Source organism: Drosophila mauritiana, chromosome 3L (genome assembly GCF_004382145.1).
Source record: "Drosophila mauritiana strain mau12 chromosome 3L, ASM438214v1, whole genome shotgun sequence".
Classification (NCBI taxonomy): domain Eukaryota; kingdom Metazoa; phylum Arthropoda; class Insecta; order Diptera; family Drosophilidae; genus Drosophila; species Drosophila mauritiana.
The window spans coordinates 18589335-18615606 of record NC_046669.1 but is presented as its reverse complement, the minus strand read 5'-3'; the positions used below and the strand labels follow the sequence as shown (position 1 = coordinate 18615606).

General features: G+C 41.9%; 6 protein-coding genes across 8 annotated transcripts in view; 4 read left to right on the top strand and 2 right to left on the bottom strand.

Moving 5' to 3' along the window:
- Positions 1 to 5325, top strand: part of LOC117140125 — a 30581-nt gene extending 25256 nt beyond the window's left edge. The window contains exons 4-6 of one of the 2 annotated variants that reach the window (XM_033302889.1): positions 1364 to 1663; positions 2432 to 2494; positions 3294 to 5325. In XM_033302889.1, coding sequence (XP_033158780.1) covers positions 1364 to 1663; positions 2432 to 2494; positions 3294 to 4409 — 1479 coding nt within the window. In that variant the 3' untranslated portion in view covers positions 4410 to 5325. The remainder of the gene's footprint in view (positions 1 to 1363; positions 1664 to 2431; positions 2495 to 3293) is intronic. The other variant, XM_033302890.1, reaches the window with a different exon arrangement.
- Positions 5326 to 11546: 6221 nt separating this feature from the next.
- Positions 11547 to 12577, top strand: LOC117139557 (protein Gemin2). The gene is made up of 2 exons (XM_033301952.1): positions 11547 to 11843; positions 11895 to 12577. The coding sequence occupies exons 1-2, from the start codon at positions 11628 to 11630 to the stop codon at positions 12414 to 12416; spliced, it is 738 nt and encodes a 245-aa protein (XP_033157843.1). The 5' UTR covers positions 11547 to 11627; the 3' UTR covers positions 12417 to 12577.
- Positions 12578 to 12638: 61 nt separating this feature from the next.
- Positions 12639 to 13767, bottom strand: LOC117139556. Its single transcript, XM_033301951.1, has 2 exons — positions 13480 to 13767; positions 12639 to 13422 (listed from the first exon to the last, which is right to left on the bottom strand). The coding sequence occupies exons 1-2, from the start codon at positions 13525 to 13527 to the stop codon at positions 12661 to 12663; spliced, it is 810 nt and encodes a 269-aa protein (XP_033157842.1). The 5' UTR covers positions 13528 to 13767; the 3' UTR covers positions 12639 to 12660.
- Positions 13768 to 14039: 272 nt separating this feature from the next.
- LOC117139555 (ATP-dependent (S)-NAD(P)H-hydrate dehydratase) lies at positions 14040 to 15326 on the top strand. 2 transcript variants are annotated; one of them, XM_033301949.1, is made up of 2 exons: positions 14040 to 14426; positions 14491 to 15326. In XM_033301949.1, the coding sequence occupies exons 1-2, from the start codon at positions 14100 to 14102 to the stop codon at positions 15064 to 15066; spliced, it is 903 nt and encodes a 300-aa protein (XP_033157840.1). In that variant the 5' UTR covers positions 14040 to 14099; the 3' UTR covers positions 15067 to 15326. The 2 variants fall into 2 exon arrangements, with proteins under 2 accessions (XP_033157840.1, XP_033157841.1); XM_033301950.1 differs by having other exon boundaries at positions 14339 to 14426; positions 14481 to 15326.
- Positions 15327 to 15437: 111 nt separating this feature from the next.
- Positions 15438 to 16718, top strand: LOC117139558 (protein canopy homolog 4). Its single transcript, XM_033301953.1, has one exon. It carries the CDS (start codon positions 15516 to 15518, stop codon positions 16179 to 16181), a length of 666 nt encoding a protein of 221 aa, XP_033157844.1. The 5' UTR covers positions 15438 to 15515; the 3' UTR covers positions 16182 to 16718.
- A 106-nt stretch (positions 16719 to 16824) lies between these two features.
- Positions 16825 to 18700, bottom strand: LOC117139554 (UPF0489 protein C5orf22). The gene is made up of 2 exons (XM_033301947.1): positions 18047 to 18700; positions 16825 to 17931 (listed from the first exon to the last, which is right to left on the bottom strand). The coding sequence occupies exons 1-2, from the start codon at positions 18555 to 18557 to the stop codon at positions 17030 to 17032; spliced, it is 1413 nt and encodes a 470-aa protein (XP_033157838.1). The 5' UTR covers positions 18558 to 18700; the 3' UTR covers positions 16825 to 17029.
- Positions 18701 to 26272: the final 7572 nt, after the last annotated feature.

Sequence of the window (26272 nt, the reverse complement as noted above, 5' to 3'; positions counted from 1 at the left end):
TGGAGCAGCGAATAGCGAATAGCGACAAACAAAGGCAAACAATGGCTTCCAGCGACTGCGGCTTATCGCCAAATGCAACATGGCGGCGGCCAAGTCACGTCTCAGTTGGCTCCTGGCGGTTGTTGCCGCTGTTGTGGCACGGTAGTTGCCATTTGTTAGCGGAAAACAGCACACTAGCCTTTTTAATACAGACACACATTCGGCGGTCGACATGCATACGAATTGGGGAATGAGGAGCTCGAACAAGGGGCAAGTGCCACAGTTTAAATTGAAAAAATAATGCGCAAATTTGGCCAACAGCAAGCAAGGTCGATGATGATGATCATGATGATGGTTCCAATGGAGGGCAGGGCAGCACAAAGAGTCGGTGCATTTCGCCAACGCAAATATTTATCGCCACAGCACGAAAATGTCAAAGGCCATGGGACTTCCCACGCGATGGCTAAAATATAATTACTCCGTGACAAGAGCACCTGTTGCGGTCAATTAATTTTAAATTACCAGCAGAGTTTCTAAATTATTGGGACTTTGAACAGGAAATGCCTCGCATAAACAGCGAGAGCTTCAAATGGTTGGTTTAATAATACAAATTTTCTTTGCCAGCAAAATGATTATTTTGAAGTGAAGTGTAAAAATCAATTAAATTTAATTTGCAAGTTAGAACGAAAAGAATTATTTTTATACTAGCCACGTGTTTTAATATATTTATCACTAACAACAATAACACTTCTTATCCTATTTGCCAGTCGTTTAAAGATAAATGCACAAAATTATTCAGCGATTAATCAAAGCTAGCACGAAATTTTTTGTCATGACAAACTGTTGATTTTCCACGGCCGGAAATTAAATGACACTTTTGAATCAAACGATCTTTATGAGCCATGCCAATTAATGTCTTTCATTTATTCAACTAATTGGAATGTGAATTATTTATTTAATTTTTATTTTATTTACTCGCTTTAAAAAATGTGAGGAGCTATGTAGCTCTTTTCAAAACAAAACACAGAATAATGACGAAAATTAATTATTAATTAAAGAGAAACTTAAATATTCAACACACAATATAAACCAGGATAATTCAGAAGAGGCATAATTACTAATTTTCGGTTAATAATGCGGTTAAATAAATAGTCAATTCTTTAAAATGCAATGTATTTATTTAAATGGATTCTTAATTATTGAAGAAAATTTAACATTTCCAAAATACCGTATGTAAAATGCACACGTGCAAACAATTTTTGTGTGCATCCAAAAGAATCTGATTTCGCAATGTTTCCAGCCGTGCAAACAACACTAATGAACACCCAAACATGGGAAAATTCTGGTGAAAAGCCAATTAATCAATCCGCCTTTCCACTTGCAGAAACAAGAAAAAAGGCGCGAGCTGCGCCTGAAGCGATTCTGGCGCTCCCCCAAGACCACGTCCTCGGAGGACTCCAATGGCTATGAGAGTCCCACGAGAACGAAGGCGTCCAGTGCCGGCGGCAGCAGCGATGCCCAGAGATTCAACCACCTGCACTACACCAGCCTGTCGCAGGGATCGGGCACCTCGTCCTCGGCGGGCGGAGCCACTGCATCCGGAGCGGGGCCGACGACCCTGGGGCAGTCTGGCAACAGCAAGCCCTCCTGCTCGCTGCCACTTTTGCAGGTGTGGCCCAGCCAGGTAGGTCCTTGTCTCCCCACTTTTTGATTTCGTTTTTAGCCCGCAGTGGGGAAAAAACACGTTCCGAATTTAGGCAATTCTGGTTAACATAAAGTATTTTATTGCAATTTTTACAATTCATTTAAACAATTAATTTATAACTTAACTTTAGCAGGGGTTAAATATATTTAGAAAAATGGTCTTTATATTATATAAAAGAATCCTTGCAGTTTTTTAACATTTTTAAACATCTCAGCTGAAGAAATATCTCCCCCACAAAAAGTTGTTTTGGAACGTGTTGTTTACCCCAGAGGCGAAATTTAGTGTTGAAAAGAAAATGTAGACCAATATATGTGTTTTGGGAAAAAAAACAACCGCAACAGTTTTAAACTTGGGCTTTTTAGTTTTATTTTTTACGAATCTCTCGCTTGCGAGTGGTTTTTATGCTGTGGCCAGTTGTGCGTTTTTGCGTTAATTTGTTTCTCCGACTCTCTATTTCTTGCCACTACACCAACACCACCGAACCCCACCTACACCACCAAACCTTACTTACACCACCAAAACACCACTACCACCACCATCACCAAACACCACCACCCGCCTAAAAAACATACATAACCCTCTGTGTGTGCGTTGCGTGTTTGGTTCGGTTATGGTTTTGGTTTTGGTTCGGTTTGGTTTGGTTTGGCTATGGTTACGGTTTCGGATTGGATTGGTTTTGGTTCTGATTCTGGTTCTGATTCTGATTCCGATTCCGGTTCGGTTTTGATTGCTGGTCTGCTGTGCTAGCCGCTCCTGCGCCAGGAGGGCTTCGTTCAGTTGCGTCGAAACAGCGGCCCCGAGGGTCAGCGGGTATGATTTCCAACCAGTTCCTCTTTTTCCAGCCTCTCTAGTCTGCTCCACTTCTTATCTGCTCTACTCTCTATCTAATCTAATATATGCTACTCGTAACTATTAACTACATAGATTTTTGCATGCCTCGATTAACTATTTTGAAAGAGCCTCCAACGAGCTCCAATCGTTTTTGACTACTAACTGTATAAATCTGACCACAGTACCCTTCTCGTTGAGGTTATTTTGTGTATTCTACACGTCTTTTTAGCCTAGAATTCGATGCTCATGTAATTTAATTGGGAATTCTTTCGCTCAATATTATTTGGTTATTCATGCACCATTTTTGGCTGGGGCTGGTCGACAACTGCCATGGGAATGTGCTCATAGCTGCCAGTTTGCTGTATTTCAAATAAATATGCAATTATTTATTGGAATTTGCACACTGAATGCTTTAATGAAATTCTAACAATCAGCTATCCTAAATTACTAAATATAATATAAAAATTGCTTTTAGCCCACTCTTGTCGATCAACCCGTGCTCACCCAACTCAAAATCACCTTGTATAAGTAAATCCCACGACACGACACTTCTCCCTGTATAAAAAGGCAAGCCCCCACCCACCGAAATACGTTTTTGAACCACCTAACTAACCAAGTCACCTCTGAGAATATACCACTCTTTCCGAATAAGCAGCGAATCCCACACTGCACTTGCGAACCGGCTTAAAAGCTCCCCGAATCCCCTAAGTAACTCCCCGAATGATCCTACCCAGGATGCAAGTGTAACCTATCTTATATGTGATCTGGACTCTTGCAGGATTCGCCGCGCGGCGAGGCGGATGGCCAGTCCTTCGTGTTCCCGGCCATCGTGGAGACGAGTGTCTGCAGTCCGACAGCCGTGGCCAGCGGGAGTGGCAGTATCGGGAGCACCAACCTGAGTCTGAACGCCAGGAGGAGCAGCAACCACCTCAGCTTGTCCACGGACCGGCGGAGTTCTCTGTACTGTGATACCCTGCACGCCGGCGACTCCGGCATCGATTCGGTGCAGGCCTCGCCCTCGCCGAACGCCTTCATAGCTCCGCCGGGCGTTCACAACCTGCCGCTGGGCCAGACGGGCGGAGGGTCCTGCCATGTGTCGCCCACCAGCACGCCCACCCAGGGATCACCCAATTTGTCGCTGGGCCGCAGGAGCATGCGGAACAGCATTTGCGTGGTGCCCAGTGGCAACGGGCGGAGGAAGTCGAGCGCCCTGCTGCATCCGGATCACGCCCGGCTGTTCGCCCTGCGAATGAAACATGCGGCGGCGCTGGAGCGGGCACAAACCTCTCCGGATCAGACCTCCATCGAGGACGCCAACGAGTTCCACGACAATGGACTGGCCACCAACCTGCGGCTGTGCTCGGCCTCCTCGTCGACGACGTCGTCGCTGACATCCGTGGCCGCGGTCAGCCTGGGCGGTGCCGGTGGTGCGGGTGGTGCGAACACTACGTCCTCCGGCTCCGCCTACGCTGTGGGCGCGGCGGGCGTCCAGCAGCGCGTCTCCGATCCCTGGCTGCAGCCGCAATCCGATCGGGAACGGGACTCCCGGCACGACGGCAGGCGCAGGTCCTCCACGATGACCGCTCGCTACTCCCTGTTCGATGCCCTGGACCTGGAGTACGTGCTCTTGAGGGCCGCTGCCCGCGGTTCCGTGGGTCCCTACAGCCTCAGTGAGTCCATACACAAGCTCACCTTCACGCAGTCTTTGGCGTTCCCGGCCCTGGCTCGTGGCCTGGCCACCAAAAGGCGGAGGTCAGCCACGCACACCAGCTCCCGGCCCCTGAATCCCCATGAGTCCGGTCTGAATACCTGCGCCAAGGTAGTCACCGCCGTCGTCCTGGTGGCCCTGTCCTTCATGGTGTTCCTCATCGTCTACAAGTTCGTGCGGACGTGAGGTTTGCTCCTGGCCCCGTCGCCAGAGCTCCCAGTCACATATCAGGCCAACTACGGAGCGGAGGAGGGGTCCACATCGTCCTCCATCATCTCGTCGGCGGGCCGCAGTCTGGGCAAGCACATGTCGGGGTTCAGGAGCAAATTCGGTCTGCGTCAGGCCGACTTCGAGTGATCCTTGCGAAGATCGTTTGAACAGACATTAAAGTACTGGTCGCCAACATTTTTGCTATTCGAAAGGGATTGAATCAGATTTCATCAATTGGAAAAATATTTTTTATTGTATGAAACTCTAAGGATTACATATTTTCCTCGAAAAGTACCTATGAAAATCGTTTCGTGTTGGTAAAAGATGGCTGACCAGTGAAATTTTTGTGATAAACTATCAATGAAAGCAAATTTTCCACAAAAGAAAACCCAACAGTGGAGCACATGTAAGTTAATAAAATAACAAATTAAAGGCTTAAACATTTAGTAAATACAGCTTCAAGAGGCTTGCCAGAGTTTCATCAAATTTATAATATACTTATAAATAATATTTTTTTATAAATATAAAAATCGCAGCTCGCATTTCCTAGGCTCCTATTTAGCGAAGATTTTTGAATGGAATTCCAAATCCAGTTTCATTGTTTGCAGTTGAAGTGCCTAACTAATTTTAAACAAACTACAAATTACATTAATACTCGCTTAATTTTGTTCTCTTCTTAAAAATCGAATTTAGAAATTGGCAGCTGCTTGGAAAATGAAACTGCTTATGCGCTGCAGTAGTCCAAATAATTTTTCCAGTAGATAAACTTTTTTGAAGGGAAATTAGAAGTGGTGGAGGAAATTGAGAGGATATATGATTTAATACTGATTTTGAAGCATTATTTTATGTTACAGCAGAAATGAAAGTTAATATTTAAAATTACTACATCTTTTTTTTTAAAGATTAATATCAAACAAATTATTAATTTCCTGTTAACCCATAATTTATCTTTATTTTTTAATATTATTCGCTGGTATATGGGAGCTCTTAAGTCAATTAAAATCCATAGCAAATGGTTTTTATTTTATCCTTAACTCATTCGTTATCCTCACAAGCTCCAAAACACCATGTTAGAGTTATATAATTGGTTTTAGTCTTAAGGATCAGGAAAATTGGCAGGCGAATAGGAACTACAAACGAGATACATTTGTACTGAGTTCTTGAACGGCTAGATGATATAGATGATATATGATATGATATATATATGGAAATCCAGGCATATTTAATTAACATATTTATGGTAGCTATATATAGTTATACAAGCAAATATATATGTATATGTATACATGCATTATATATCTGTATATGGGTGTTTATAAATGTATATCTAAGCGGCTTAAATGTGACAAAGCACTTGCTGAAATACCAAAACAAACTCTCTACTCTTAACTTGCTGCCTTACTTTCCTCTAGTGAAAATAGTTGAAAATAACGAAAAGATATTAACAAACAAGCCCCGACTAACAAATTCTTCATAAATTGCTGCCTTACTTTCCTATACGAAAAAAAAAAATAAAAAAATAAAAATCGAACTAAACCTTTTGAAGAAACCTTATTAACTCTCAGAGCTTCTTTTTCCTATTTCCTCTACGAGCTTGGCCTATCAAAGAACCTAAAATGTGCAAAACCGAAGCAGACACGTTTTATATAGAGTAAAGAATTATATACTAAATGTAAAGTTAAATATACGATATTAATATTAAAGCTGGCTAAAGGATACACGTTTTGTTGCATAAGTATAAGTTATTCCTTCCCTATTCTTGCATAAATTATTTCCATATTTGTCGATGGCATTCATCAATATATTTATGCATAGTTTTACGACCTCTCCTTTTTCATTACGATTGGTGTGCAACCAACTATGGTTAAATAAAAAAATGCATATTAAATGTCACAAAACCAGAATGGAAAGATGAAATGAAAAACCAACTGTAACCGTAACTGAAGTAAGTTGAAACGTGCAACAATAAAACGAAGAAATTTTCAAATAAACCATTCCATTTGTGTTTTTCCTTTTTCCCCCAATATTACTTTTCCCCATCGCCTCGGCGAGCATTAAATTGAAAATGTTACATTTTCAGCATCGCATTTATGTCTCGAATTACCTCTGGCTTCCGGGAATTGCAGATTACTAATTGAGACTGACGTGGCTCGGCAGGATCGAAGATAATAAGGATAATGGTGATTTATCGAGAGCTGCTCTTTTCAGTACAAGCAGTTGGAAAATTCATGAGAAAATTCCTGCTAATGGAATCGAATTAAGATTTCTCGTATCGAATTATGGACTAATTTTGCAAGACAGCGGTTCTTATTTTTACAAGGAGAGGGGGAAAAAAATAGAAAACAATTTGTAGCATATATAAATTTTTCTTAATATTATTTTATTGTATCATATCAAATGATAATAATACACACTCATACATAACTGCCCATGAAATTTATCCAAATATTGATTATTTTTCAAATTTGGTTTTAAAATTATGTTCCCCACAGAACTCGAAGATTTTAATTGCTTTCAATTAAAGATTAATTAAAAGAATAAAACATGAATATCACGAAATGAGTAAAATTAACCATGAACCATTTTATTCATTCGATTATAAAAGGGAATGCATTCAACTGTTCAAAAATAGTCAAAACTAATGCGGCGTAATTAAAAGAAATCGGTCAACAATTAGTTGTCATTATTATTTCAGCAGCCAGCTAAAGGTATATTTTATTAACCAAGTTATTCAGTTGAAGTTCATTAAAAATGCATGCCGTGTTTGAAGTGCCACTGATAATTGAATCCTCAGTGAGCTGGCATCGTTGCATATTTGCGTAATCGAACTGACGCAGATTGATGGGCCACGAGAACTTTACAAATGGCAGGAAATAAGTTGTTTTGGGAACTTTGCCCAGTTGAAAATGGTTCAATCTCCAGTTTCCCATTTAGCCAGGCAATCACAGTTGGAATTCGGGCAATTCGCAAAGTTCTTCGGGCTTTGTGTGATAAATCGGGCTGTCGTCGGTTGTCTTTGGGGTAAGTTGCTAATCTAAATAATTAAGCAAACCCAATTTGATTTGCCAGGGCAAATATGAACGCACACACATACTCGTATGTGCGGCACATGTAACACCCATTCGTTTTTCTGTGTGTGTGCGTTGCCAACTAATTTATCCATAAAGGCCAAAGCGACTCCCCTGCCAGACGAAATGGAATGAAAACACTGGCTGAAATCAAGGCAAAGGACATTTGGCACAGATTGCTCGAACTAGGCCAGAACATTTGACGAAAGCCCGGCCGGATTAAAGGAGCTTGGGGCCGGAAGAGTCCATTGCCACATATACACATGCATATATATACACATATACCATACGTATGCTTTTCTGGGGGTCTGGTGCATAATTAAGCACGCAAACCGCAGAGAAGCAAAAATAAAAGCCCCAAGTGCGGAATCGGTCGGTGGCTGTGGACGAATCTATAACAAGGGTAAATACAATTTTCAGGACCTCCGATCGCTACTGGGTATATATACGCATATATATATATACGTATGCGCAACATATCACGTATACGCAGCGTGTGACCAGCGAAGAATGAGTGCGTTACGATTGCCCAAATAATTGAAATGCAATTTTCCACCATTCTCCGCATGTGAAACGGACCTATATGATGACTTTCAATTTCCAGTTCTGCTTTTGGCCGCATTAAAATCTTTTAACAGATTCTGCTCGGATTCACTGAAAGGAAATTAGATACAGAAAGTAATTATTGCTGTATTTATGTATAAAATTTGGTACGTTTACTATGATCACGAATAGTAATGAGTCATAAATCATATATTGTATTAAATATTATTTAAATAACAAGATAGTAAGTACATGCAGTGAGTACTTTTATGCCCACTTTTTTTATGAGTGTATTTCTGATGCCGTCTGCGTTGTATTTGTACCTTTTGATACGCCCGGGCCGTATATTTTTAGAACCCAAGGTTGTCAGAGCATCGGATGCTCATGCGGATGTGGATGATTTGAAAAGTGGTAGGCAACAGTTAGCAGGTGGGTGGTTGGGTGGCTCCATTTTGGTGGGGCTTAAGCACACACGAGCCGCCGCCTTGAGAGCCAAGCCGCAAATGCACCTGCTTTATTTCGCTTTTGCCATCGCTTTGTGTTTAAACTTGTTGCAAATACGGGGCGCAGCTGCAGCGAGCATCTGTCGAGTCCTTGACTCTGACTGTGGATGTGTCCTTGCAGTGGGGCCTTGGGCAGAAATTGAAATTTTGTCGGCCTGCTAAAACGCTGCACAAGAGCAATATATTCCGCCTTTTTTTTGGAAGAGCTGATATGTAGGCATCATGAAGATGAAAGATTGGACTTGAAAACAGGAATAAATGCATGCAATCAAAGAAGGAAATTACATGTGCATAAATTTATTTGTTTCGAGCTTATTTTAGTTTTGCCATCTTCAAAACTTTAATCCATTTGTCCGATTCTCGGCTATATTTTGCAGTTAATTAGATACAGAAATTTCAAGATACTTAAGAACGCTGTGGGAAAATATTTCTATTTAAATATTATAATTCCATTTAATTTGAATTGCTTATAATGTCATTATTATTTAACCAACAATAGCTAACATTGAACCACGCCATGCGAATTTCAAAAACATTCACCTAACATATTTATTGCTTTATTAGAAGGATGGCCAAATTTCAAAACCAGTTGCTAATCCTTAATGGCTCCCAGTGGTCTTGTTTCGGTGACCTCTGAAATTATTGAGCTGCACAATTTATTACCATGTTTCGAGATATTTTCAAGCTCGAAATTATTGAGCCTTAGCACAATTGCGTGTGTTCGTAACCTTTGTCAAAGGTCAAACTAAATTTGATTTCAATTTTAAACTGCGTACACGAGGAAGGCGATTCGCCTACAAATTTTGCGAGCGATGATCCACCAAATTGGATGATGGGGCCACTTTGTGGATGTGGACGGAAAACCCTAATGGTGTTATATAACCAGATAAGACCTTCTGTGCCGAAGCATTCGCAGACCTTTTACATTTCAATTAAAAATGATTAAAGATACACAAGGAAAAGGTTAAAAGGCGCGCATGCAGCACAAATTTGTTGCGGGCAAATAACTTTCAAGGGGAACGAAAAACAGCCAAAAGGAAAAGTAGTAGAAGCTGGAAAACTGTCACACACACTCGAGCTAACGCAAACAGATAAGCAGTTCAGATTTTCCTTATGTATATATATGTATTTTTATTATTTTGGCAGCATACTTTATGCAAACGTAGGCCGACGGACTGGAGGGAAAACTGTGTGAGCATGCACCATGGAAATTATTTTTGCTGACTGCAAAGTAAAGGAAAACAAATGCGGATACATTTTTTGCCGCTCGGGAAGGAAACTCGAAACTTCAGTGCAGCGAAAGCCAAAGGAACAAGGAAGGAATCGAACGGAAAGCGCGTGCAGTGGGTTTTCCCCGCCCAACGCAATGGGAAAAATCCCCCAAAAGCGAGGGGGCCGAGGGGCAAGAAAAGCAACATGTCATGTTGCTGGCGTACATCCTTTCATCCAATTCCCTCGTTTTTGTTGCCTTTTAACAATTCTTTTATGATTTTCGTCATAAACTAAGCAGAGGAAGAACCCTTAAGGGCCATAAAGTTTAAAAAAAAGGAATCTACTTGAAATAAGTAAGGAATTTTAGAAATTTTGTTGTTTTTATTTATTAGTTTTTACTAATTTTCTGCTATATTAATTGCAAATATAATTTAGCTGATTGTTTTTTTCTCTGGACGGAAATAAACTTTAGCAGCCGCCGACATTTCCGCAATTTCAATCCACAACATATGACTGCCCCCTCTATGATATTTTCATTTTATTCTCTGTGCTCTTGGCTAATGTATTTTGTGCTCTGACCTTTGTTTTAATGAATTTTAAATTTAATGCATACGCTAAAACAGGCAGCTTAATCAGCACTTGCCCGGCACGACTATGTGCCAATTCAATGGCGAGGTGAGCAAACAGAAGGCGGAGATTCGGGCGGGTCCAAGTTCGGCCTGCGACTGACAGCTAATTGAGCCCAGCCTGCTCCTTTGCCGCTCTGCTCCTTGCGGGCTATTTTACGGCCCCAAGGATCCAACACAAAAGCCGCACACGCACACACCTGAGGCTGGAACTGAAGCTTAACCTGAAATCGGGCCCGATTCCCAGTCACTGTCCCGACTCCCGTCCCGACTGTCCGTCCACTCTGGTAAGACAATTATGAAATTCCTTTTTTATAGTCCTATTATTGCCGTAGTCCTGGGACTTGCAGGACTCGCAGGAGGACATCGGGCTGCCGGGTAAGTGCGGCGTACAATCGGGCTTTGTTATATGGCCAAGATCGCTTTGTCTTGGCCTGCCGTTGATTAAAAATAAACGTGCGTGCGGCTTGTGTAAGAATGTCCTTTTGGCAGCAAGAAAACAAATTTTCCACTCCTCCAAGTGATTAAATTTAAAATGTTTAGAAAAAACGAACGCACAAAGTGTTTCGTGAAAGGTAATTGCTCCTAAGAAGCTTAAGTATCTCTTTCTTTTAGCATAAAATTTTCAGCGAATTAAAGGTCACTCCTTTTAAGAACATTTCGAGTTACCAATTTAAGCTTGTAAAGCAAAATCAATTGTAATATGTATACAAAATAGTATTATTACTAAAGTCAATTAGTAACAAGTCACCATGTATGAAACGAAGAACAACTTCAGGGGAAAACAAAAATTGAGTTTTAACAACATTTGTTATACAAAAGTTAAATGATATTCAACATTTATTTAAAAAAAGAGTAACACAAAAGATATGTAACTATCACCAACACACTCATTTGCTTTTCTGTTTGTATAAAAATATACTTTGATAAATTTCCCACAAAAAAAAACACTTTGAAATACGTTCAACATTATACAAGCACTGAAAAAAGGACCAACACGATGATTTTGAAATATTTTTCACATTTTCTAAGCATTATTGACTTAAAAATCATTAAAAAAATGTTGTATGTTTATTATTAACCTCATTCCAATTTGAAATTACCGTTATCACACTTCTTGAAGTTGGCAACCCTACAACACTACTCGGTATTTCAGGGGCACATTGCGAACGGTCACACTGCTTGGCGGCTTCGAGTTTGCACGAACAATTCAACATAAATTTAGATTAATACAGTGTAAACATGCAGCATGAGCCCGAAGATCAGACTTTTCAACTCCAAGCACTGGAGATCTGTGAGCCGGATAGCAGTTTTGACCCCCAGAAGCCGCCGGAGTCCGGCGAAGAGTACCTAATGCACATGTTCTACGAGAGGAAGCGATGTCCAGCTGTGGTGACCAAAAGACCATCCAAAATCAGGAATAACACGGGAAATACCACACTTGAGATGTTGGATAATGTAAGTTGGGCTTACTCTCCATTAAGCAGTTACTAACTAACTATTTTGTAGCCCGAGTTGCCTCCGTTCAAGTGCCTGCTGCCCACTCCCGAATGGCGGAGTGAGCAAGTTAAATCCTTCCAAGCAGCCCGCTCCCAGGTCCTAGTCCTTCGTAAAGAGCTGGCCAACAACAACTACGACCAGTCCGGGGAACCGCCTTTGTCTTCGGACCAGGAGAAATGGAAGGAATTCTGCCGGAATCAGCAGCCTCTCCTGAGCACCTTGCTCCATTTGACCCAAAACGACTTGGAGATCTTGCTGGAAATGCTCAGCAAGTGGCTGCAGGATCCCAACACCACGGCGGACCTTCTCCAAGATGTCTGGCTAGCTCGCTGGCTGTATGCCACCTTGGTCTGCCTCCACCTTCCACTGGAACCCCACGTGTTCAGCACCCTTCGATACATTGCCCGAACCTGCATCCATCTGAGAAATCAACTAAAGGAGGATGAAGTGCAGCGGGCAGCCCCCTACAATCTTCTACTAACGCTCACCGTTCAGGTTTTCGCACAGAATGATTTCAAGGATTACATATAGGTATCATAGGCATAGGTAGGTATCGGTATATTCCCAGTTTAGAAACCCCTAATATAAGCGCAAATTCGACTATTTTGTTAACTAAAAAGCCCAGAAGCTAAGCTAATAATTGTGTTTATATAATTACTCTACGTTTAGATACTACTTTTAAATTTCAAAATTAGATCATAAAAAGTCGAAAAATTCATTAAAATGTACTGAAAACAAATAAGACTCGTTTACATAAATAATTTTTCTAATTTATTCAGTAAGATGGAAACATACGCCTGTAGGCCTGGCATATATCGCAGCTGTTGTGATGCTCATCCAAAGGAGAACTGCAACTGGACAAGTGGCTGCACTGCGTCATTGAGGAACTCTGGCTAAGACTACTTAATTGCGTTGTGCTGGAGCAGGATGACAATCGCCGTTCCTGCTGTTTCTGTTGGGCAGGAGAGCCAGCTCTGCAAGCGGTGTAACTGCCACTGGGACAACAATTGAATTGCCTGCCATGACACACGGTTTGCTGCTTTCGCGGCTGATCCAAATGGCCCAGGCAGCGGCTCTCGACGTGGCGATTGACGGGAGGAACAGAGTACTCCCTGCTACTGGAGCAGCTGCACACCTTTTTCCGATCCTGCGTGGTCAACTGCGCAGATAGCTCGACCTTGGGCGCCAGGATACCCGGAAAAGCAGGCGTCGCCTTCATCAACAGCTGAACATTGGAGCTGTGGGCACAGCTCAGTCGCGGAAACGTGGGCTGCATCACATCCGAGAGACTTCCCACAAAGTAGGCCAACCTTCGGCCATTCTGCCAGACGGTTATCTCCAGCTGCTCAGCTTTCAGTAGCTCGTGCATCTCCTCCAGGCAGCCCACGCTCTTGAAGTATCCCTCCATCGTGAACTGATCGTGGCACAGCATCGGAAAGCGAGGTTCCATGGGTCCTGTTCTAAAGTAGTAGCCCAAGGTCTTGATGGTGGCCTCCAAATATCCGTGTGAGCACAGCCAAACGCCGGGGCAAGTGAGCTGAAAGTGGAAGGAGTCTTGAAGTCATAGCTACTCAGCATCGATATAACCACAAACCGCATGGAGCTGCAGGTCTAACTTTACGTAGAATCTCTTGTGGGACATTTCCTGCCTGATTCTAAGTGAAAGTCAACTTGGCTGATGGAAAGAAGCCAATTGTTGGCGCGGGAATCGGGAATTGGGGGGCGAAAGCGCATGGTTCTTTGTTTTGGAGCCACTGGTTGCCGGGGCAGCGGTTGAAAGTGAATTTCAAAGTCGATTACTGGCCGATAACCCTGGGAACTTTGATTGATAAGCAAAGGAGTTGAAATGAGACAAGTCTAGAGGAAAGTGATGTGTATAGAATGCATAGTATAACTTTACAATACTTAAAGAATTGAGTAGTTTTTAAATAAAGCTTTTCAAAACAAAACAAATATTATAAAAATATGTTAATAAAATTCTTTAAAAATCTATTTTAGAATAGCTTAGCTTAATCATATTTTTCCAAAGTTCCATTTCCAAGTAACTCACATTTTCAAAGCTTTACCTTTAACTACCGAAAATGCGGCTTCCGTGGGAATAAAGTATTTCTCACAGTGATAGCAGCAACCGATAGCAAATCCGAGCACAATGTGCATCACTAGCCACAGTAATAATAAACAGCAGTACACAAAGGAAACCATTTGCCGGTAGAGATGTCTGCAGTTACGGATATTCCCGTGCACCTGCCCAAGCTGCTGGCACTGTTCAAGACGGTGGTGCCCAAGCTGGTGAACAACAAGCACAAGGGACAGTACGGACGCATTGGAGTGATCGGTGGGTCGCTGGAGTACACCGGAGCGCCCTACTTCGCGGCCATTTCCTCGATAAGAGTGGGCGCTGACCTGGCGCATGTGTTCTGCCATTCGAATGCGTCGGCCATTATCAAGTCCTACAGTCCCGATCTTATCGTGCATCCAGTGCTGGACTGTGTGGATGCAGTGGAGAGAATAACGCCCTGGTTGGAGCGACTCCACGTCGTTGTGAGTAGCCCCCCACATATATGCTAGATTTATGCAATTAAATGCTAAATTTAGAATCGTTAAGGTTATTGGACCTGGCCTGGGTCGGGAGCCGGGCATCCTGAAAACGGCCTCCAACGTACTCAAGCTGTGCATGGACACCAAGAAACCAGTTGTCATAGACGCCGATGGACTGTTTCTGCTCAACGACAATCTGAATCTGATCTGTGGACAGCCGAATGTCATACTCACGCCAAATGTCATGGAGTTCCAGAGACTGTTTGGCGAGGATGACCAGGCGGCGCGCCAGAAAATGTCCCTCCTGGGAGCCGGAGTTGCTGTCCTGGAAAAGGGCGCCAACGACAGGATCTACCTCCCCCACTGCAACGAAGTTCACTCAATGCCCACTGGCGGATCCGGTCGCAGGTGCGGTGGTCAAGGTGACCTGCTCTCCGGATCCTTGGCCACCTTCTTCTCGTGGTCACTGCAGTCGGGTGAACCCAATCCCGCCCTGGTAGCTGCATGTGCCTCTAGTTACTTTGTGAAGAAGTTAAACGCGGCTGCATTTCAGAAGTTTGGCCGCAGCCTGCTGGCCAGTGACATGGTCAATCAAATACCCAGCGTATTTCAGACCGAGTTCGAAAACAGCGATCCTCAATAGGCTTTTACTGGTGACTTGAACTTGAACTCGGACTTTGAACTAAGCCAAGCTGTTTGTACTTTAAAATGGGGCGACCATTAACAGAATTTTCAATTATCGTGGGATTTTTAATGTCTTTAATGGATGTAAATTGTATGGGAATTAGTAAAAACCAGATTTTCTAATTGCATTTAAACAGCGTAGGAACATCTGGCTCGTTAATTTGAAAGTTAAAACTTGTTACAGCAAAAATGTTATGAAACAAAATTGATTGATATTAATAAACCGTTTTTCATAAATAAAATAAAATTTTTTATAACCTATGTAGGCTAATAAATCAAAGGTAATGGCGGGAAAAAGCTAAACCGTCAGTTCCGTTCGGTTGTTGGTGTTTTGCAGCACTGGTCTTATCGCGAGCGGCATTTCCACGTCAGGTTTATTATTGTTTTCGAATTTAGCAAGCAGTGAAAATGCTCCTCAAAGGACTGCCTGTCTTTGTGGCACTCTGTGTCGTCCTGCAGTTAGCCGGAGCTGATTCGCCCGAGGAGGAGCAAGGCGTTCGCTACGCCAATCGCTGCGAAGCCTGCAAAATCCTGGCCACCGAACTGGAGGCTCGACTTGGAGAAACCGGCAAGTCGCACGACGTGATCGAAATCGGATACTCCGTGGACGATGTGAAGCCCAAGAAGCGCACTGAATACCGGCGCAGCGAACTGCGACTGCTCGAGTCCCTGGAGAACGTGTGCGAGCGAGTGCTGGAGTACAATCTGCACAAGGAACGCTCTGACAGCACGAGATTCGCCAAAGGAATGTCCCAGACCTTCCAGACGCTCCATGGCCTTGTGGACAAGGGCGTCAAGGTAGATCTAGGAATACCCTACGAGCTGTGGGACAAGCCCCCCGTGGAGGTCACCCAAATGAAGACCCAGTGCGAAAACCTACTGGAGGAGTACGAGGAAACCATCAGCGACTGGTACTTTAAGCACCAGGATGAGAAGTCACTGAAGAAGCATCTCTGCGAGGACCATGTGCTCAAGAAAAAGGCCGAAAGGGAATGCCTCAAGGAGCAACTTGCTCCACCGGAGGCCAGAAAGGCCAAAAAGGAAAAAGCCAAGGGCGACAAGGAAGAGCTGTGAACTAAGTAATCCAAGTATATCCTAGGAATCCCTACCATATTGTAATTCCATGTCGAAAAAAGTAGGTGTAGTGCAGATGTCGATACAATTTTTAAAAGTAACTCAAAATTTAGTTTTTGAATGTTCTTACTTTTTTCGAAATGGAAATCAGTTTAAGTTTTACCACCTATAAAACAAAGCGAAAAGTGTTTAATTAGCTTAAGTGAACTCACTACGTCTCTCAACTTAATCTGTATGACTTCCACAACGACTGAGCCACAAAATGCTACTGAAAGTTTCGCCTGGGGCCATTGGCTTATTGATTTCGGCCACGAATTGGGGTCGACAATTAAAAGTTGACTGCCCTCGATGTGGTGGCCAGTCATAACCCCCAGCCAGAAATTCAGGTGTTTATGCCACTCCATGTCAATAAATGAGATTTTGGGCATTTTCTAGGAACCTATGGCACTGAATGGAAGAGAGTTATCCTTCAATACCTGTAAATTGTTTAACTAAAGTTTAGTATTTAACATTAAATATAGTTAATCTGTGCATACATATATTGATTTTACTGGGTCAGTTTAATAGGGATCTCGTCACAAAACCTTTCAAAGTTTACAAACAAATTATATTGACTATACCCAATTTTCATTAAATGAGTTCGTTTAATTGTCTGTAATAAATACTTCGCGTATATTTCAAAGTAAAAAATATTATTATAATTAGTATTGGATTTTCCATCATTAGGTTCTAATTCGAAATCACTACGGGTATCTTTTAGTCGTGTGGTTTTCCCGCCCAAACGAGTTTTGTAAATTCAGAATCTAATTCGCAGTGGCGGGCGGGAGAACCTCTAGTTATCCATAAGCTTAGAGCTTCATCACATCCCAAGGATCGTCCATATAGTGCAGGATGGCTTTGTCGTGCAGTCTTTCGCCGAAAACCTCCTTAAGCAGGCGTAGAACGCATTCCTCGATGAATGCCACCTGATCCTGGGGGCAGTAGTCATCCTGAGCGGAATGCGCCATCGTAATGGCCACTGGAGGAACTGGCAGGCGCTGTAAGAATCTCTTGAAGTTAGCAAAGTACGCTTCCAACTCTTCGGCGGTGCTGATGTGGTGTGGCAAGCCATTATTATCGGTGGTGCTGCCCGAATCGAAGATCAAATGCCAGTCGATTTCATCGTCTGGATATTTCTCCTGCAGCTGATCGGCCAGTTTCACAATTTTGGCGTACACTTCGGGCGTGACCACGGTCTCGTCCGGCTTCTCCAGCCCCTCGAAATTGCGCTCCTCCTCCAGATGCCAGAAAATCGTCTTCAGTGCATCCAACTGAGTCTGTCGCCTCTCCGCCGTGGCCAAATAATCTGCTATAGTAGCCGTGCCCGACTTCTTCACCTTCTCCACGCTTTCAAAGTGGAAGATCTCCTTCAGCTGATTGTAGCAATCGGCATCCTTGTATATTTCCAAGAACGGGTTGGAGGTGCTGAAGAAGTCGAGGTCTATGTCCAGCACAAATCCCTTGGCGTCCTTCTCCGTTAGGAATTCTTTCGGATTGAGGCTTTCGTTGTCTGCATCGTGGACCTGCAGCTCCACGCTCTTTGCATCCTGCAGATCCTCCGTAGTGCAGTAGTTGCCGTCGGCAATAAAGTAGTCCAACGGACAGTCCACTCCAATGCGATCGTCCTTTTGTCCAACCTTAAAGTCGTGCCTGCCAGTGGGCAGCTGCTGGCACCACGAGTTCTTCAGCCACACGACGCGGTTGAAATGTCCTAAAAGCAAGAAATATATAATAAATTATTAGAAATTATCAAATGATAATGATAATAGATGATAAATAGCTACTTAATATCATTAGACTCATCACAGTTAATAAGAAATCCTCACCTGCATAGAGTGTGGGCATGATCCAGTTCTCGATGCTGAGCTCGTTGAGCATGGTGTCCTTTTGGTAGGTGGAACTGGCGGCAATGTGCCGGGGAATGACCAGATCCGGATGCGAGTCGAAGTGGACGAGGGTGTTGTTCTGCAGCGGAAGGTGGCGGGTGGCAAAGCAGCGGTAGATGAACTCCAGCACATCGTTGTGGTAGTCGACGATAAAGACGGGGATGCGCTGGAAGTGCCTTGGGCTGATTGTGCCGCCAATCTGGACGATGCCCTCGCCATCATCCTCCTCCTCATCAACGCTCTCCTCGCTATCCTCGTCTTCCTCCCGATTCTCCTTCTTTTCGTCTGCAGTCTTTTGTCTCTTTGTTGGCGGCGCCTCTTCTCCCCCACCCGCCGCAACCCCCTCATCCGAAGTCGGCTCCCATTTCTTCGAACTTTCGGGACTTTCACTTGGCGATAGTTTTTTTAGAGCGGCCGCGGCACTCTCCTGGTCCAGCGTATCCGATTCCATTTCCGTTGGGATTGCTTCGACTGTACGACTGGGTCCTTAGCACACTGTTCGATTACTTGCACGGTAAGCAGACTTAATTTCTTTTGTATTTAATTTTTTGGGGGTCTTTGACCATCAACAGCTGTTTGGCAGTGTGACCAGCTTGTGCTCGAGCACAAGTTGCCCGTATTGCACAAAATGGTAACCCTATAATAAGGTCACATTACATAGGTCCCAACTATCGATATATCGAATAAAGTTATATCCGTTTAATTTAAAAGTTTTTTCTACACATATCACATATATTGTACCTTATTTTGTCAATTACTTGAGAAGTAAAGTATTTGTGGTACAATTTTAAATAAAATTTATTTTTTAATTTTAAAAATTTTGAAAATAATCTTAGTTTACGGATTTTTAAATTTACGAAATATTATTCATCATCTGAAAAAACAGAACATAGAGCGAGCATACTTTTAAAACTCTAGAAAAAGATTTCAATATTATTAGAATATAGCTGTATTTAGAGCATATTATATTTATATTACTTTGACTGTAAGTATTAGTGGTAAACGACTTTTAGGTGACGAAGAACTTTGAAAATGGAATGTAATAAGAGAGTATCTCATAGTCGAGACACTTGGCAGTAAACTTCTTTCTGCGACTCTCGTGCAACCAAGGAAAGATTTGAATTTCGATTTGCAAGTTCTTGAAACCATTTTTCGAACAGCAGTTCATTAATTAAACAGCACTTTATAAGCTCAGCCAGCACACGAGCTCTTTGCCATCCGCAATCCAAATGTCTCACACTCAGCTCCAGCCCCCCCCCCCCCCCCCCCCACCACCATCCCCTTTATCCACAACCTTCGCCCCACCGGCCACCCACATTTCAAGGTTACTTCAGATTTGGAGACTTTGCCTCCAATCAATATTCCGTGTGTATCCGCAGCTTGGACGCTGGCATAATGCGATTGCCATCGAGTGAGAGAGGGGTGGTGGGGGGAGCTGAGCGGCCTCTAGAGCTTTCAGCCCCCAGAAAGCTGGCCCAGCACTCCGCCCACGCTGCGCAGAAGCTTTTCATTCATAAGTTTTTATTATATCTGTACATATGTAGTAAGTATACATTTTGTATGTCTGCATGTATATATATACATTTGCATTTGCAGCGGGGAATCGGACGCCCACATGGCTGATTGGAATGCGTAAAACGCTGCTGCTGTGTGTGTGTGTGTCTGTGTATCTGCGAGTTCGACTTTGTATCTGTATCTGAGCGCTCGTATCTGCGGCTGTCTTTTTCGCCCTTTGCAGCTGGTGGAAATGAATGGCGCGGCTTGGTTGTCTGGAAAAGCGTTGACTGCGCTGCTCGGGCGTTGGCGTGCAATGTTTCCGCCGTCGAGCGTTATCAAAAACATAACTGTATATAGACTCTTGTGGGTGTCGCTGTACATAGGCGACACTCTTCTTTTATTACCGTTTACATTTTATTTTTGGCCAAATTTTCGCGTGGGCCGAAACACCCTCGGTGGCGTCCATTACGCCGAGCACCACGTTGCCACGTAAAATCTTTACTACCAAGATATCTTAATCAATCCGTTTAGGTTTTAAGTCTGTTCCCGTTGAAGTCTTTCATTTCATTGCAGTTGTAAACACTTGAAACTAACCAAATAGTACTTGAAAATTAACACATTCTCTTATCAAATTGTTATTAAAGTAATCACTAAGTAAAAGTTGATTTGCAGATCAAAATATTATGCCGCATTGTAAGTCTTAGAGTAGTAATTAAGGGGGAAGAGCCCTTAAAGGATCTATACTTTTTAGTTACTTGGGTCAACATAATTAACGAGTTCGCTGGCACACTGGGAGAAATAGTTTTTGGGATTTCCAAACCCCTATGACACAACGGAAGTGCCAACTTCGAGAGCATCGGCCCCTTAACTCGATCAATTGGCTGCAATTTGGCTTCTCGATTTTGTTCTTGTATCAATTACAGCAGCTCCGCGCTTTCTCTAGCTGTCCCACCCAATTCGCGCAATTAATTTGCCTTCAGCTTGACCCTGGAGGTCAAACACTGGCTCGCATTAACCTTCGTTGGCCCCTCCGCCGAGTCAATTGGGGAAGGATGGCACGGATGGGCGATGACAACCACGATGACGATGGCAAAATTAAGCGGAAGGGGGCAGGAATTTGGGCTCTTGATTGCTCTACTTTAGAATGCAATCCTATAAAGTTAACACCAAAAAAAGATAATAATTGAATGAGATTCTAAATAATACTTTTAGATTGCCACTCAAAAATACAATAATCAGATGAACATTAAGATTTTCGAATATTTAAAAAAAATCCTTATTATCCACAAAAACTTATAAACAACCTTTTAGAATACTTTTATACTTTATCATATAATCATAAACTTTAAACTTTAATATAATCTTAGACAGTTTTTATGAATTATTTTCAATCTTTAAGTGTAAACAATCTTAACACAGTTCAGTACAGTAATTAATAAGTTTTTAAGTATTAAGTATTTATTTACATGCATATATCATTATACTTTATAGCCACCAGTGCTACCAGTTACATACACACATCATTATATAGAATTCCGTTATCGGGTGTGAATATAAATATATGAATATTTATAAAAATTATTTAAAAATGGTACACGCAACAAAATTAGCTTCTAATCCTAAATCGTAGTTCTTTCCCACGTGATATCTTCAAACACGTGATCTTGACTAAGCCATGAATAAAGTTATTTGCAACTTTTGCAATCAGTAAGCCGCAAAAGAAAGTGCAGAAAATTCATTGAGCAGCCCCCGAATGACGTCAACAGGATTTTGAGTCTGGCGTAGGTGCCCCACATCCTTTGGCCCTGTGAATTTTATTTAATTTTATTTTACTTTACATTACTTTCCCCTTTGGAAGGAACACGTGGCACCGGCTGCTGTTTAAGCCGCCGTGAGTGAAGTGGCCAAAGTGAAATGAGTCAGAGGGCCAGACGAAACCAATCCCAAAGTGAGTACAACCAACGTCATTCGCATTCTAATTCGCTGAATGGGTACGTCGTTTGGTCAGGTCGCCGTTTGTTTCGTATCAATCGCAACTTTTGCTCGCGTGGGCGCTCAAAGCCAAAAGATTCCTTCACATCTGCCGCCCCGACTCGTCATCCTTTCTTCTTTTTTAGCGTCCGGTGCAGATCTGAATTTTTAGACATTTTTTAGCACTGGCAACAGATACTCTCTAAGGGGATTCACATTCTACAAAGACGAATTGCTTAACTTCAGATTAGGAGAGATATATTGTTATGAAACTTGGATTTCTTGTCAACTTATGCATTCCATTTGGTATATAAGTCAAAATCCACTAAGACATTATCAAATAGTATTCTAAAACGAAAAATGTTAATTGCATTGTTACATAAATGGGCATATTTTTTATATTTCTTCATAACTTGTTAAATCTGGGTTTATTTATTGAAGTCTGTTTAAATCAAAACCGTTATTAAATATTAATAAAATTTTTTATCACCGTTTTGGCTACCAATTTAAACCAACACTTGTCTGGAACGACGTCATCGGAGTGCCCAGAATCGTGGAGATTGGGAACATATGTATATATTGAGATATTGAGAATCTGTGAGATACTTCAGCCTCTTCGCTCTGGTCAAACGTCAAACGCACGTTGATCGACGATTGTTGATCGACGATTGTTGATTCTAGAGACCCGTGGCGCCCACCGACATCCGCTGTTCATATGGGCGAGTGATTCACAGAGATCTCGCGGAACGGAACTCTGGGGGCTGGACATGGACATGGATATATGGATGTGGGCTGGATTCGAACCCAATTGCGAGTGCGAGTGCGAATGTGAGTGTGAGTACACACATTTCTGAACGGGCGAAACGGAAACATGAATGGCAGATAAGCGGACGCGCCAATTCTTAATCCCATTTCAGTTGTTTTAGGTCAGTAAAGCAGAATGCAAAACTAGTGTGGGAGAATTCTGCGGAGCTAACTAACTGCATTTAACAAATAATTATATTGCTTCAGCTAGTTGATAAAAGTCCAAATAATTAGAATATACAATTAAAAGGCAATCTCCATCTCATTGCAACAAATATGTTATACTCAAATGAGTTTTGCAACTATGAACAGTGATAACTAATAACTTGCTGCGAAATATCTGTTAGAAAGTATACGCAGTTAATGGTCCTTCTTGATAACATGAGAATGTCACTTTCTTTGATAAATCACATGCAATAAGTGGAAAAATAACGCCAGATAATGAATAAAACCCTACAAACATCATACATATAAGTAGTATCGCACATTGCGAATCACCATGATCTATATTTTCCCCATTTCTCAGAACTTTCCGCGCTATCAGAACTCATTCAAAGCGAAATGGCTATGACTGATCTATATATGCACTGTATCTGAACACTGGGGAAAGCGTCATCATCTTCATATTGATTAAACGTGTGGCCTGATAATCAAGGTAAAGGCCGTATCTTGCGCAATTTCGATTGACAATCGTGAGGTGCAGAAATTAAATTGAATTCTTCACTTTCGACATCAGTTTCCTGCTATAGCAAAGATAATGCTCCAAAGTGATTCATTGAGCTATACAAGTGGGTTGGGTGTTCCCTTTTGGCTGCGAGCAGACTTTGAACTTGTGTCATCGAAGAATGAAGCCATGAGGACTACCGACCTTGGCTTCAGCTACACTGTCAGAAATATATGTATCGCCAAGGCCAGCCCCCCAAAGACACTCGGTACGTGCAATTGAGCAGCCTTTTGAAACAGCTATCCAGGTGCTTACTTCTAATTCCTTCATACTTGAGTGATACACTGATGGTAATTAGGTACAACTTTCGATGAACACAAAAATGAATGGTAATATGTGTATTTGCACTTGATTTAATATTTTTACAAATATGTGTTATTAATGGATGTAGGGAAAATTTAAATATATTAAAAAATGTGTTTGGAATAGAAATATATATTATATATAACGACGATATAAACGACTTTCAAAATTATATATTTATAATACTAAATATGTACATAATTATATACATATATTCTATTTTCTATAATACAAAAAATATATATAAATAAATACATATATATTTTTTGTGTGTTTTTATTAAAAAAGCTATTTTCTACTACTATTACCATTTTCAAAGTACGCATATTTTCTTTGTGTTAAGACTGCTGAAATGAAATGTAGCTTATTAAAGTGACCGAATTTTTCCCAGTGCGCTCCCTTGCCTTGCCACCCCGCCCCCTCCGGCCGACGAGCGGCTGGCCTCCCACGCGCCAGGGACGAAAGCAGAGTAAAGTCCTGGGGAATTACGCCCTTGGAATCTCAGGAGCCGCGTGCCAAGCCGAAAGTGAGCAGCGAGAAATGCGTGGGCTGAGCATGGATTTCGTATGGCCGTTTCTTTCCCCCGCCGACTGTCTCCGTCTCTGTCTGCCTGGCTTTCTTTATTGCTCCAACGGTTTTCGCTGCTGCGTGGGACTTTCATTCATGAAAATTGTGCTCGAAAGTCGTTCGTTTGTATATATGTAATAGCACGTTGTGCTGGGCCTTACCTAACGGTACAGCTGTGTTCAAAAAAATAGCAGTGCGATGGAAACTAAGAAACACAAATGTATTTCTCCATGTCCCTTTTTGGAATCCACTTTTTATTCCACTTATTTTTGTAAAATGGAATGTATAGATATAGAAAAAAAGAAAATCCCGTCAGTTTTTCATGTTATCCTTTTTTTATTTACATTCTTGAGCAAATTCACCACTTTTAGGCTGTTCATAAGAATAGCAGTCTCTGGTTTTGTCCATCGTAAAGTCTCGAAATGATCAATATTTTCTAAAAAGTGAGTTTGGTTAAGATAATTCGTATATTTTAAAGGGCAATAAATTAAAAAAAAATTCAAAAAATTTTATTTTAGTGGGTAGAGGACACCACTGCTCCCAGGAGAAAAGAATGTTAATTTTTAAGCTTAGAAAGGAAGGAAAAACATATAAGGATATTCAAAAAACCCTTGAATGTTCTGCCAAAATGGTATCCAATGCCATTAAATATGAATGGAAGCCCGAAAACCGTGGTACCATACGTAAAACCACAGATATAGAGGATCGGCGCATAGTTTGTTACAGCAAAGTCTATCCTTTTGCATCCTTTGGGGACATAAAGTCTGAGCTGAACTTGGGAATAAGCGACGTTACTATTCAGAGATGACTACTGAATCAAAATGTTTGTGAGAGGAGTCCACAAAAGGATCCCCTACTTAGCCCTAGGCATATTAAGGCAAGGTTAAGCTTCCGTAAGACCTACCTAATCTGGCCAGTCTCCAAATGGCGTAATATCTTTTGGATTGATGGGTCAAAAATAGTTCTATTTGGTGGAACTGGTTCTCTCCAGTATATCTGATGACCTCCAAACACGGAGTACCACCCAAAACACCCACTGATGACTTTCAACCATGGTGGACCGAAAATTATGGTATGGGCTTGTTTTTTTTACAATGGTATGAGTCCATAACATATGATTTATGGTATTATAGACCAAAACGCATATGCAAATATACTTAGTGATGTCTTACTGTCATATTCTGAATATAATATACCCTTAAAAAAGACATTCCAACAGGATAATGATACGAAACGCAGAAGCTCATCGGCTAAGAATAGGTTCACCCGAAACAAAATAGATGTAATGCAGTGACCAGCATCATCTTCCGATTTAAACCCGATTGAAAACCTGTGGGGGGACATTAAACAATATGTGTCGAAGAAATCCCCGACGTCCAAGGCTCAGATTTGGCAAGTTGTGCAGGATGCATGGTCAAAAATACCCCCCTAACGTTGCCAGGACCTGGTGGACTCCATGTCGCGTGGGTGTAAGGCTGTGCTGGCTAACAAAGGCTATCCAACCAAGTATTAGGCCCTAATTAACACATTAAAAAGAAAAACTAAGTTCGTTCTAAGACAAGTTGATTTTTTTTTACTATTTTTTCATAGCACTGCTATTTTAGTGAACACCTGAATTTCTACCTATTATGTTGTTTTAATCTATATTTTCGAAACTATTGAAGAAATAAAAGTGAAACATTTGCTAAATTGTTTGAAATTAAATACCTAACGATATTATAAAAAAAATTTGACCATTAAAATTGTAAATCATAGGAATTTTTTAACTTAAACTCGCAGGTCCCAAGCACTGCTATTTTTTTGAACACAGCTGTATATGGGGTGTATGGGTGTGTGTTTTATGTAAAGCTAGTGCAACGCAGGCGCAGCAGCAAGTTTGTTGTTTGTGGAGAAATTTTTGCACGCGCCGCATATCCTTGAAATTGTCCTTCCAGGCGATTTCTGTATGGGTACACATGTATATCCTTGTGTGAGGCTCTTCTTTTTGGGTGTAAATATCAGGGTCATGGTTATAAAATTAAACATTTCATCGAGTCTCCAATATAACTGGCTCTTGGCGGAGCATTTGCGCAGGAGCTTTCTTTGGAGAGTAGACAGCGACTCCATTGATGATTCCGATTCTTCTGGGCTCCGTAATTTCTTATCTGTCTAAATTAGTGGTCCATTAACTTTTGCACTCTAGTGAAGTGAAATATTACCAGCGCTCTCGCAAAAAGAGAGTAACAATAAAGTAGGTTCCCCCGCGAAGGGGAAGGTGGGTGGTGGTGGGGGTAGTGCGAGAGTGAGAGAGAGCTAGTTTG